Source organism: Thyridium curvatum, assembly GCF_004353045.1.
Source record: "Thyridium curvatum strain D216 chromosome Unknown NODE_5_length_802575_cov_81.998223, whole genome shotgun sequence".
Classification (NCBI taxonomy): domain Eukaryota; kingdom Fungi; phylum Ascomycota; class Sordariomycetes; order Thyridiales; family Thyridiaceae; genus Thyridium; species Thyridium curvatum.
The window spans coordinates 368901-382297 of NW_022156760.1; the positions used below are offsets into that span (position 1 = coordinate 368901).

Here is a 13397-nt window from a genome sequence, read left to right on the forward strand (position 1 = left end):
TACAAATTGAAACAAACGCGCATCAAATGTTGCCGCCGTCGCCGCCAGCCGGCTCCCGTTTTGTCCCTCAGGTCAACGCCATAGAGAAGTAGAAGAGCATGACAACAAAAATGATGATGAAAAAAAAAAAAAGATTGAAACAGAATCCAACGCCAAGATTTTCGGGTATATCCCTCTAGGATCCCTCGTCGGGATCATGCAAACGTAGTCGTAAAACACTTGTTCGTCCCCAGAATTTTGTTGTCAGCGGTGAGGAGAGGACTCATCGAGATGTTACCTCCGTTCAAGTCCAGCCTCTTGTATGGCATACCAGGTCTCGCGCTGTAGTGGGCATGGCTATACTTGCAACCAAGCCTCTGTCCACCGTGATTGACCGTACAAGGCGGCCCCGAGCCCGCCACACTGAGGCTTCCATATGCATCATAAGCATCCGCAATCGTACACCGTCCCCAACATGACCGGGTGCAACAGCATGGTGTACGCGGTCACAGATCATAGCTCAGCTGGTCGAAGAGTCTTCGATTTGCTCTTTCCTTCTCATGAATGGCCTACATGTTGGGGTGGCCAGTGCCCTGCTCGACGATGTTATCGGAGAGGTTGATCAGAAGTTGAGCGAGGCAACGCTTAGTTGCAGCGTCATCCCTGAGAACGGACGAGAAAGTGGCGTCGCGGAGAGGCTCCGGAAGGCATTGCCTAAGTGCCTCACGGGCACGTGCGTTGTCACTCAGGCTTGAAGACGCAAAAAAACAAAGGTTAGCAGACTACATCTACACCACAATCACCAACCCCGCTCTGCAACTCACCGAAGAAAGCAGCGGACGACGTGCTTGAGCAGACGCGCAGTCTGCTGCTCGACGAGCTGGCCCACCATGTTGCTGAGGACGGTGCCAACCGCGTAGAACCGCTCGTACGTAGCGCAAATGTAGTTGAGTCCGTTGTCGTCAAGGAGAATCTTCTGGACGATGAAGATAGCGACCGTCTTGCTGAGCTCAGACCCGGTCTCCATGATGCGCAGGCAGAGGGGGATGATCTCGGTGGTCAGGAGGAAGTTGATAACTTCCGAAGAATCATTCTTCACGAGTGCGCCGATCACACCGAGAGAGGTTAGACGGAGGTATTCGAATGGTCTCGATTTGGAAGTGGTGTTGAGGAACGGATAGAGGAAGAGCGGAATGTGGGCTACAGAGCAGAGTATTAGTCTCTCGTCACCTCCTACAAGATTTGATCAGAGTGGTCTTGTGTCCTACCGTTCAGGAAGAGAGTGCGGGTCTCGTTGTGGGAAGCAACGCACTGCAGCAGAGCAAGCGCGTTGCAGACCCGGTTCGAGGCAGCAGCGGTGAGCTGCGACGGGTTGAGCAGCGTGTAGACGGAGATGATCTCCTGGAGGAGCGATGTCATAACACCTAGAGACCCCGATGTTAATACTTCGGCCATTTTCGACTGAGCTTTCGTGGTTGTCCCATACCGAACGAGTGCCACAGTATCAACGCGAGCTCCGGCACCTGCTCCCTCTTCTTACTAAGTTCCAAGAGCGCAGCCTCCCGTGTGCTCTCGTTCAGCAGATCTGCGATGAAGGCCAGCGTACGCCGATTGTCCTCGGACACAGCCGAGCTCGAGTCGGCCCCGTCGGCCTGCTGTGGCTGCTGCTGGCCGGCGGCGCCGCCGGCAGCAGCATTGTGCGCACTGGCAATACGGTTGTAGTGTTGCTGCTGGGCCGCCGAAGCGGCAGCCGCGGCGGCAGCAGCTTGTTGCTGGGCAGCGTGGGGGTTGTGGTGTTGAGCCGCCTGAGGGTGCATCCATGCCGCCGGCGTGTCCGCCGGCGACGGGTTGTACTGGTGGTGGCTATACATGTGTGGATTCTGCATCATCCTGCTGGCTGGCGGGGGGAGGGAACTCCGAGGAACAATGACTCCAGTGTGTTGAAGGGACAAAGACGTCGTGGCCGAGAAAGAACAGGTGGTGGTCGGTCGGCGCGCTGGGTTTGGAGGTGACGAGCCGAGGGCGGGAAATTTCGGTCGGGCCACAGCAGCGCAGCGACGAGCTGGTCAGTGGTAGGAAGTCGGTTGATGAAATGCGGCCGTGGATAAATAGTGCGCCTTCACAGCACGATGAAGTCCGAGGCGAGTTCCGTGGGGTGCTGCGTGGCTTCGCGGGGATGGGCAAGAGGAGGGCGATGATGGGTTGGAGGTCGGTGAGAAAGGCGATACGATGTGCGATGCGCCAGTGGGATGAATCGATCGAGTCCGACTGGCCAAAGGGTAGACCGGGAGTGGCCTGTGCGCTGGGCTGGCGGCGTGCGATTGAGCGATTCAGCCGCGTGTCCAAGCTTCTTGTGGCCCTGGAGCTTTTTAAATTTTGTTGGCCCTTTTCGCCTAACTTGGGTAGCCTCAGCAGGTAGCCCCGGTACTTGCTCCGCCGTAAGCCAAAGCCACCTGCTGGGCAGAAACAGCCCGATCCAGAAGAAACAAACAAATCCATAGCCCCCACCTGCCACTCACCACCCCCACACTCCCGCCTCTCCACATGTCGCGATGAAAGGCAGGAGAGGACCCGTGATGGAAGAATCCGGGAGAGGCACTACGAATGGCAATAGTTGTTCTACTTCAAGGTTCCTTGCTACATAGGCTTGAGTACCTGGGTGGAAGCCTAGGCGTCACAAGCCAAAGTTCAACTCACTCAACTCCACTCAGATACAAGTCAGCCAACCCATGGATGAATACACACTCCAGCCAGAAATCGGCAGTACGTGTCAGGGGAAAAGACTTGGCATGTTCAATCGCTCACTACATGAAATCTATGTAATAGTAATAAAGAGGCGCCTCGTACTGCTGTCACTAGTCCTGCGACAAGAGGCAGCCACCTGCCTGGCTGGCGAGAATCGAAGAGCAACGAAGAAGTGCAGATCGCCATGCTGTGTCGTATTCTCTCCCGGAACGCCTGATTTGTTGTTGCTGAGCTCGCATCCCGTCTCCCATTCCCTTCTCGTAAAAAAGTAAGATTATTATACACTAGTAGTGCTCCTCCCGATTTCTTGTCCCGGTTCGTGGCAGGAAATGGTCAAGAAAAAAACAATAAATCAAGCATGTGAAGTCAGGTGGTCTGCTGATGCCCGCTATCGTATGCAATTTTTGCTCGTGTCCCAACTTCCAATCACCGCCCGTCCGCCTTCTTCCTCACCAGGTACCGTTGCCGTTGGGGGTCTCAAGACTATAGTCTCAGCTCCTTGAGGATCTGGTCTGCCATATTCTTGTATTGCCAAGTGTTGCCGCTAAGCCGCTTGAACTGAATGCCGTGGAGCGATATGACAGGCACCTTGACGATGAATATCTCGAATTCGAGCACCATGTTGCCGCCCATGTCATTCCGGACATGGGTACTCGTCTCACCAGCCGCCATTCGCCGCGAAGACTCTCCGTTGTCCATTCCCTGGACGCTATCCTCGGAAATATCAGAGTTGGAGTAATCTGCCGCACGATGGCCCGGAGTACGGGGTGTTGTGGGACCCCGTTCAACATTATCCCGCACGTCATCGCGGTCCTTCTCGCTACCACGCAAGCCGCCAAAGCTGAAGCGTCGCTTGTGGCCAGGCGTCGCCATAGGGCTTTGCGGTGGATCGGCGACCTTCTTCAGATCAATGCTGGGCGAGTGGATGCAGGTAAAGCCGCCCTTGATTTCGGTGTAGTCCACCGCAAGGAGCTTCAGAACGCGCCTGATATCGGCCCGAATCTCCCGCACGGGCTTAGTCGATGTGGTCGAGACGCTGAAGAGACCCTTGAGATAGACCGGCTTGTCTAGGTCAAAGTCGGCCAGCCGTTCGTTTGAAACTCCACTAGTCTCTCCCACTTCGGCATCAGTCTCTTCAGGAACGTTGGCCTCGCGTCCACGCTCTTCCTCCCTTCGAAGTCGCCGGGCCTGGATGCTCTCCCTGCGAGCATGACCCAGCGGCTTGGCTCTCATTGAAACCGACCGACTGCTCATGGCCCGTGCATGTTCACCAACAGGCTTTTCATTGACAGTAGAATGGTCAGATCCGCTGGTGGGAGGAGGGTCCTTGGCAAGGGCGGTACCGGAGCCGCCCATGCGTCGCCTCGAGAACTCGGCAGAGTTCACGCTGGTCGAACGGCCAAGGCCCTTCTTGTAGCTGGAGGTATTGGCACCTGCGGATAGTGGCGGGCTTAGAAGCTCACTATGCTGTGGCTGACTGCTGCCGGACCGAAGGCGAGACGTGGAATTATCATCATCGCGGTCTCGGCGGCTCCGCCTGATGCTGAAGCTCTTCCGCGGCACAGAAGGTTGTTCGACCGGCGAGTGCACGTGAACGACAGGCGGATGCGAACGATCCTTTTCCAGACGCTCAGGATCCTTGGGGCGACGTCGGGTGCTGAATCGTCTGAGAATGCCGGCGGCGGTGCTCTCCTTCTTGGCTGGCTCCGGGTGCTGGTCCTGAGGAAGGTTTGGCGACATGGGCGAGCTCTTGCCTACATCAGGGGCATCGTCCTCGCCATGGGTTCGCGCGCGCGGCCTCGTCCTGCCTCCTGTGGCTTTCTCGCCAGGCATCTCATAGGCAGATGCATTGGTATGTGCTTCCTGAGGCGGAGATATCTCAGGTAGCGATTCCTTCTCCTTCGGCGCGGCGCCGCCGGGATGCATCTCTGCAGCGTCGCGCTGCTGCTTTTCTCGCACAAGGTAGTAGATGGAGATGAGAGGACTGAAGGCGTTGAGCGGATCGGCTCCGAGCTGTAGGCCCTCAGCGCTGGGCGTGGTCAACGCATCTCTGCTGCTTGTCGAATTGCGCCGTTTATAAAAGTCGAATCCAAACCCTCGCTTCTTCTCCATGTCTTTCGTGGGCTGCGGCAGTTCCCGCTCCTTTTGCAAAAGACGCACGGCCCTCTGATAGTCTTCAGACTCGATCACTCGAGCTAGCTGAGCCTTGATGACCTCTGGAGGCCCGAAGTTGAAGCCAGTCATGGCAGTAATCACCTCCTGGTCAAGAGGTAGGGTAAGAGGTTCGCGCGGAGGGAGGTAGTTATCGGGTATGCCGCTGTAGCCCTTAATCATCCACGGATGTGACATAACCTCGGCCATCGTGGCTCGTTGCTTGGGGTCGGTAACGAGCATTCGAGAGAGCAGGTGTTTGCATTCTGTCGGAACAATGTTAGGTTGCTATATTCACGTGAAGGAGAGGCGTCAAAGTCTCAACGCACCTGACGATAGCCAGTTGGGATAGTCCACCAGGCCCTTCTTAATCTTGGCATGCAAGGCCGGCATGCTTTGGTCGTCAAAGGGGACCTTGCCGCACACCAGAACGTAAAGCACGATGCCGAAGCTCCACACATCGACTTCAGGCCCAGTATAGGCCCTGGCTTGGAGGAGCTCGGGCGCTGCGAAGTATAGACTTCCGCAGAAGGTTTTGAGATGGCCGCGCGGCGCAAAAAGGTTGCTGAGTCCGAAGTCGATGATCTTGATATCTCCCGTCTTACTGATGAGGATGTTCTCGATCTTGAGATCTCGGTGGACGATGCTGTTCCGATGGCAGTAGTCAAGGGCGCTCGCTATCTGGCGGCTGAACTTCCTGGCCTGCTTCTCCTTGAGCTTGCCGTGGGAGATGATGTAGTCGAGCATCTGGCCGCCGTTGACATATTCAAAGAGCATGTACCAATGGTAGTTGGTTCGTACGACATCGCGCAGGCCACAAATGTGCGGGTGGTTAAGGAGTGTAACGATGGCCGCCTCCCGCGCCGTGCGGATTTCCTTCGATTGGTCGGCCCGCTCCTTGTCTGCTCGCGAGTGATGGCCATCGTCCGTTGAACCTCGGGGAATAATTTTGCATGCAACCTAGAGACAACAGTCAGATCCCTCGATCATGTATGCGGTCCCGGGATGGGAGAGAGCTGGGCAGTAGACGCATACCTGTTCTGCGCTATCCTCCTTTTTGGCCAACTTCACCTTGCCCATGCTGCCGGCACCGATCGTCTTGCCCAGAATCCACTTGCCAGACTGGGTAGGGATGGTAGTCCGTGACCTAGACGGCTTTGAACTGGACGTTCTCCCATCAGCATGGGAAGCCGATGCGGTCCCAGCGTTATTCACGATAGCGGGAGTCATCTCTGGGGGAGGTTGGGCCGGCTGCCCGTTGCGCTGGCTAGGGCGTCGTTGTGGACGGGAGGAAGAATCGCCTCGACTTGGGGGCGGGCGGTCTCTGCTGGAGTTTCGCTGCGAGTATTGGGCTACATTGGAGGTCTCAAAATCGCGGTGAGGAAGGACGTCTTGGACAGGGCGGCCTGAGGTGGAGCTGGTGTGATGGTGGTGGTGGTGGTGATGATTCTGCGACGCGGCGCGTGTTGGAGCTCCCGATGCGGATGATGTTTGGGGCCTGGATCGGGTTGACTGAGATCTGGAAACGGAGCTGTAGCCCTGGCCACGTTGAGGCGATGGTTGGGGAGCCTCGGCGCCCGACGAAACTGCGGTGGTCATTGCGAGGGAATCAGGAGGGGTGCGAAATAAGCTGTCGAGCCAGGGAAATTTGCGGGATAATCAATTCTGGGGCTCGCTGGCTCTGGCTCGAGCGCAGTGCTCACCCTCTGGCACAGGCTCAGGGGATGTTGAGTGGCTGCAGAGATCGACTTGTCTGTGTGAACCTTGGCGGTACAGGATGGAAAGGTGAAACTCGAGAGGCAGACAATCCAGTAGTTGGGCGGGTCGTGGTTTTCTGGTCTGGCCGGTTTTTGCCTGGCGCTGGTTCTGCCGGTCTGGAGAGTCAAGATTGGAGGAGGCGGGAAGTCCAGGTGGTTTTGGCTAGCGTCGGGCCTGGCTAGTGGCAGTCGAGCTGCTAACCTTAGAAGAAATGGGGTGGCGGTCTGGGTAGTAGCAAGACTGTGGCCCCGCTCCCGCCAGCACTACTGGTACCACCTACGCAATCCTCAAGTTCCAGTCACCAGGATGCCCCTCCAGGCTCCAGATGGCAAGTCCTTACAGAGAGGTACGCGGCAGGTTGCGATGGCAGCTGCAAGCTGTGTGGGTTGATAAGGACGACTCTTCCGGAGGCCTGAACCACTCAGATCAGATACCCAAGCAAGCTCCCTGGTATATGTCACTCTCTACCTCTCAATGAGTGTAGGTCGAAGGGAAAAGCAACTGATTTTCCTGTCGAGAGAGGCGGGAGCTGAGGACCTAGCTGACTGGTTTCAGGATGGACTCCTTCGACATAAGATATCATGTATTCTTTCAAGCAAGAGGCGTACAGACTGGCGTATAAGAAGCGAGATGAGAGATAGCAGAGCAAGTAACAAGAAAGGGCTGCACTGTCACAGTTGTCCAGCTTGTCGTCCTGTTCTGATAAGTAACGGGGAAAGGTAAGAGAGGGAATGCAAAACAGCGATGTCCAAAAAGGTACATGCAAGTTGGTCAATGGGGAAGTGAGAATGCGAGTTGGAGTCGGGGAGCTACCAAGCATGAGGTCATGCTGTGACAGGGGGGGCTTAAGTTGCAAGTACTGCAGGACTTCTGCTTGTTCCCTGGACTCTCTGTCTGGAGGGTGGGGTGAATTTCAGAGGAAAACTGTCCATGTATTCTCTCTGCTTCATTACGTGGCTGTGTCTCCATTGCGACTGCGGTGGTTCGCTCGCCTGTATCCTTTGCACCACCCGATTCTATTCTTGTTTGCGTCTCGTCCCGTCGTCCTTGATTCTCTGCAATTGTGTCGCAAGCGGATTGCAAGGTGGGCTCCTCAAACAGACGGTGCCTGACCTGCTTTGGCTGGGCTAAGTATGGTGGGTGCTCTGGCTTCCCACAACTTGTCTGTCACCAATCGATAGAGATCCAGGTCTTCAAATGTGTGCTGGCCAGCTCGTAAATCAGCGGGCCAAGGAGGGTTGTTCGTATTGACGATTGGTGGTCAGCCACGTCCATCACACAAACCCGGCCCTGCAACGGAGCAATGCTCCTGAGAGCACAGACTACAGGCAACTACCTAGGTACAAGTAGATTGCATGTAGAAGACCCGGAGCAGTGTGACCTTCGAGGGTTGCCCGCTGCACCTGCACAACCTCATATCCGTCATGTGCTTTGGGAGTCTGGAAATCCGGAAAGGAGCAATATCCGATTTGGCTCGAAATTGGAGAGCTCATTACAAGCATCCGTCGTTTTTCCTTTGCAAGTGGGAGCATGTCTAAGTTCTAGTGGAGAACTTGAATTCGTAAAGAAGTTCAGGTGCTTACAGTGGAACCAGCACGCGCCTCACCTTAAGTGGTTGGCGCGTCACCGCAAAAAAAAGCATAGAGATCCATGATTCCATAGAGCTAACAATCCACACTGATCAGCGCCTACCTACCTAGGTACATTACTTTATCTTATCGGATAAAACGCATGCATCTGAAAGGCAAAAGATACCTTGGGTCACATCCGACATCTGTCAATTGAAAACGTCGAATGCAGTCAAGCTTGTCTCTCCGCTGCCAGCTGTGGTAAACCGCAAATAGCGCGCTTTCAGCGACGAGACATTCTATGCATGACCCTCACAGCTTGGATCTCCCATGTCCGGCAAGCGATCCCGCGCGACCTACGAAGCCGATCTACAGGCGCAACAATCGCCTTTTGTCCTCTTTGGCACACCTCTACCGCCACTCGACCCCGACGTGAGAGATGATGGGACCTACTTGCCCGTCTGGAAGCAGGAGGTGAGGGACGAGAGGGGGCGAAGGAGGCTCCACGGCGCATTCACGGGAGGATGGAGCGCAGGGTAAGTTGGCCAGTTTGCATCCAGGCGCCCGAGCCTTCTAGCTGACGCGCCAGGGAAGTTATTTCAACACTGTAGGATCGAAGGAGGGATGGACCCCCTCGGCATTTGTCTCCTCCCGGTCCAATCGACGAAAAGATGATCAAAAGTCGGCGCAGCAACGGCCTGAGGATTTTATGGACGACGAGGATCTGGCTGATGCGGAGGAAGCCAGGAAGATCCAGACTTCGCAAGGATTTGCCGGTCTTGGTCTTACGGAGAATGATGCAAGGCGCGCAACGGGGCTTGCTGGCCTTTTTTGCGTCGAAGGCGATACCATGGGCACAAAGCTCTTGAGAAGAATGGGCTGGCGGGAAGGCCAGGGTATAGGACCCAAAGTACGTCGCGCGGCAGAACTGGGAATGCAATCTGCCGACCCAAATGTCAAGACATATCTTTTCGCCCCGGAGGACGTATCAATGGTCAGCTTCGTCCGCAAGACCGACAGAAAGGGGCTGGGTTATCAGGGACATGCAAGGCTGTCTCCGATTGATGCGCCTTCCAAAGAGGACCGTGCTGGGGAGTCTGATGAAGACGAGGATGAGATATCAACTGTGACGGCGAGACAGCCTTTACATTTCACGCACAAGGGTGGTAGAAAGGACAAAAAGCCTCGTGGTGGCATTGGGATTGGGATCCTCAACGACACGGGCTCCGATGATGACGACCCTTATGAAATCGGCCCTCGTATTTCTTATAATCGCGTCATTGGTGGTAACAAGAAGAAGAAAAAGAAGGAAAGCGGCAGCGGACCTACGAACCCGTCACTCAAGTCAAAGCCCGTATTCCTTCCCAAGTCGTCTTTAGCACGAGTTGCCCAGGGTGTTCGGAAATGCCACGACGGGAGACTCCCTTTGGACGGCTTCATATGGGGGAAAGAGAGCGACCCGTTGGCGTCCGAGGTGATTTCAGGAGGCAAATATCCACCGCCAGAAATGCCACCTGGTTGGAAGTCCTCCAAGACTGCAACCGAAGCCACCGGGGTGACCCCCTATACATCGACTGCCGATGCAGCGAAGGCATCTACGCTGGACGCGAAAGCGAGGGCTGCGGCACTTGGCGAAGCCCAACTTCCAGGCAAGTCTGTGTTTGATTTCATATCGTCGGCAGCTCGGGATCGCCTAGTCCATGCCACGGGCAGGACAGACCTCCCGCAAGGCCTTGGTGAGGTGCCTGCCGAATTCGCATTATCGGAATCGGATAAGTTGCAAGAACTCCTCTCCAATGTACCAAAGGTGGACAAAGAGACGGCCGTTGCTGCAATCAGCCGTGGTATCAACATCGGAGGACCATACGCAGACAATGAAGCAAAGGCGTCGAGATACAGGGCTTATCTGGAGCATCAGGCCGGCTTAGATACTCCCTTACCCCGAAAACCGAGCGGTATGTCGAACGACGACTGGCTACAAGAATTCCATGAGTTCTTTAGCTGCGCACGGATTTTCAAGCCCATGACTGGCTTCATGGCGTCGCGCTTTACGACCTCCACTTCACCATCAACTTCGAAGCTGTCAAGCGGTTCAAGTGGGCAAGGGGACGGTCAGAATCTTATCAACAAGCCAGCACCCAAACCATCAGATCCTGCAGAAGAAGCGGCCAAGCTCGGGATGTACGGTCCTATGACAAGATCTGTGGCCGACTTCTTCCCCACGCGGCTTCTGTGCAAACGTTTTGGAGTGAAGCCACCGGCGAATCTCCAGGCTGATGAAGACGTGGGGTCCAACGATACCACCAAGGCGGGAACAGCGTACAATGCAGCGCATGAGGCCTACGGATCGAGCCGTGGTGGGCAGACTCTCCAGCCTCTCCTCGCCATTACAGCCGGTCCCGCAACTCCTTCTGTCGGCAGGGACGCTACAGCGACTCAAGGGCTTGACCAGCCCGCGGCTGTAGCCTTGCCAGACAAGCGAAATGAGACCGTCGACGCGAGCAGGAACGAAGCTTTGGAGGGCAAGCGGGCAGGAGAGGAAGTGTTCAAGGCTATCTTTGGCGATAGCAGTGATGAGGAAGAAGAGTGATTATGATACCGATACTTCTAGACCAGATACCCAATTAGACTTGTGTCCATTTTATCTCCCCAAAATGATTCTGAATATGGTATCATCCTAGGAAAACTTGCTCGGAATTTGCGATACCATCCAGAAAAGCTCGGTATCTTGCTGACATGGGTGCTGGGGTACCACGAGAACAAGGATCATGAGAATACCTGGGATGATTGGGCAGAGGCTGGGCGGCTAGACGGCGCCTTACTCCACTCTCGACCCCCTTTTAGCATAGGCGGTTCACCCTGAAGGGCCAACAAAGTGCACTGTCACAACTGCGACACGGCGGAAACACGCCCAATTAGCAGGGCAGTACAGCAGTACAGGGACTGGCAGGTGGGCAAACTACGCCCGGAACGGTGTTGGAGTCACCATTAATCTGGGGAGGGCAGGCTCGCAATCCAAACAAACCTGGGAACCTCATTTCCAGCTTCAGCATCCCAGCATTTGATCTCCTTCTCTCTCTCTCTCTCTCTCTTATGGACATCAGTGTTTGACAAAGCGATTTGATCACACCCAATTCTTCACCAGTCACAGTCAGCCTCATGTTCCCACATCATTAATTCGCAAGCGATTAATTGCATCGTTATAACCGACCCCTCCCCTCCCGCTGCGACCGGCCCCAAGATCTCTCCCAAGTGTCGGCGCCAGGATACCTGCCCTCCTCCCCTTGGCCTGTCCCATATGCGAGCAATCAATCAAATTCCCACCCGCATCTGCCCGACTGCCAGCCCAGGGTCTCACTCATCCTTGCCCTCTCAACGGCAGGCGAACCATCTCCAAGCACGGCGACAAAGGGCCGCAGTCCAGCCATTGATCTAGCAAGCTCGACGACCAGACCGCCACATTGTCCGATTCGCAGAACGCCGGAACAGGACAACCTACGTCCGCCGGCCAGAGGAGAGCCGAAGCAGAAGAGCCCGCACCGATAGACGAGCGGACTACCATTCCTTTCACACAAGAAGTCAATCATTTCCTCAAGGCCGTGCCTGCAGCAGAGCGCCAGCGCAGCCCGCCGCCGCAGTACCCTGCCTCAGAAACCTCGGAAGCGTCAACCTCGTTTCGCCCGGGACCGCCGCCTTTCAGCGCTCTCTTCGCATCGTCGCTCGAGTCGAATCCCGACCCGGCTGGAGTCCTCGAACCGTTCAAGCCTCTCGCCTCAGACGCGTGTGCAAGCCCAGTCGCTGCTGCTCCGGCATATGCTACGATAGCATCATCATCGTCGGAACCATCGTCGTCTATCCAGGAAGAGACTAAGCGCGCCCTTCCGCCAGACCACAAGCCCGAGGGAGAAGGATCCAAGAGCAAGGACGACGAAGCAGAACCGCCACCAGCCTACTCGGAGGGATCCAGTCCCCTCCACTCGTTTACATACGTCATGGCGGCAGCAGGAGGAGCGTCGAGTATCATTACTCAAGTCCAGCAAGGCGGCCCGCCCATCAATGCAATCGGAGGTGCGCGAATAATAACGCTCATAGACCACTGGTGAATAGTTGCTGACCTCACTCTGCAGATGTCGGTGCGGACGAAACCATTACGATGGACCTACGGTACGGACGAGGGCAATCCAGGGTGTCGGGACCCTGCAGGACGCGCGCTAACTTACCGTTTGAACACAGGGGAACACGCTTCGTGCTTTCTAGAGACGAGCTGCTGACACTGCCCGAATTCGTCCTGCTATCTCTATTCCCTAATGGGCTTTTCCCTGAAGGACATATGGGTGGCTTTGCCGAGGGCGATGCTGTTCAAGTCGACGTAAGTGGGCCTATTTGACTTCTTGCAAGCCACGCATACAGTGAATGGTGTAGCTCATCAGGCTGCGGTGATTTGCAACCAAGCCTACATTCTCTTGCATGACTGACAAAACACCGCCCGCATAGTATGATCCCGCTTCCCTCCAATACATGCTAGACTTCTTCCGCTCCGTGGCACAGTCTATACCCACAGAGTCGTCTCCTAGTGCGTCACAGGACGGTGATGCCGTGGATGCTCTGGGAGGTGCAAACCGGGAGGAGTCGAAGAGGGCCGGTATCATCGTTCTCCGTGAAGACCTCGACTTCTACGCGATCCCGCCTAAAGCCGACATCAGTCAGGCTGAGATGATCGAGGTGAAACGAGCAGCGGCCAAAGCCCTCCTGAAGCAGAATGGTATCTTTTCCGGACTCAAGCGTAGCGACGAGCCAGGTACGACCGAGGCTCATCTCATTGAGATGCTTACAGCTGGGTAAGTCAACCTTCATGAAACCGGGACCCTATAGATCCAGCCTGTCTGACTGATCATGCTCGCCCTGCTTAGTGGATTCAACCATGACGACTCTTGGGGTCACCGTGCTGGCGAGCCCAACAAGGCTGTCGTCTGTAGTTTGGCGCTGGCGCGGCTTCGGTCCGATATCAGGGGCAACGACATGGGCAACAACGCCGTGGGGATGGCTCAGAAGCTCTTGCTCTTCTGGCGGAAACCGGCTCGGAGATGCTGGTGGGAGGGCGTTGAGCTCGAGGATGTCGAGGGTGTGGAAGGCAAGCTCAAGGTCTGGATCAGGCGGGTGTGGACGCTGGAGATGAGCGTCATCGGCCTTCGCTGA

The 13397-nt window shown here is 55.8% G+C and overlaps 3 protein-coding genes across 3 annotated transcripts; 1 reads left to right on the forward strand and 2 right to left on the reverse strand.

Moving 5' to 3' along the window:
- Nucleotides 1-548: 548 nt before the first annotated feature.
- On the reverse strand, nucleotides 549-1868 carry E0L32_001338 (uncharacterized protein; the record flags this gene model as incomplete). Its single annotated transcript, XM_031135406.1, has 4 exons — nucleotides 549-729; nucleotides 804-1179; nucleotides 1248-1403; nucleotides 1466-1868. The coding sequence occupies 4 exons, from the start codon at nucleotides 1866-1868 to the stop codon at nucleotides 549-551; spliced, it is 1116 nt and encodes a 371-aa protein (XP_030991852.1).
- Nucleotides 1869-3207: 1339 nt separating this feature from the next.
- E0L32_001339 (uncharacterized protein) lies at nucleotides 3208-6474 on the reverse strand (the record flags this gene model as incomplete). The annotated part of the gene is made up of 3 exons (XM_031135407.1): nucleotides 3208-5141; nucleotides 5205-5835; nucleotides 5911-6474. The coding sequence occupies 3 exons, from the start codon at nucleotides 6472-6474 to the stop codon at nucleotides 3208-3210; spliced, it is 3129 nt and encodes a 1042-aa protein (XP_030991853.1).
- A 2057-nt stretch (nucleotides 6475-8531) lies between these two features.
- E0L32_001340 (uncharacterized protein) lies at nucleotides 8532-13397 on the forward strand (the record flags this gene model as incomplete). Its single annotated transcript, XM_031135408.1, has 7 exons — nucleotides 8532-8675; nucleotides 8791-10787; nucleotides 11638-12269; nucleotides 12329-12365; nucleotides 12435-12570; nucleotides 12696-13039; nucleotides 13112-13397. 7 exons carry the CDS (start codon nucleotides 8532-8534, stop codon nucleotides 13395-13397), a joined length of 3576 nt encoding a protein of 1191 aa, XP_030991854.1.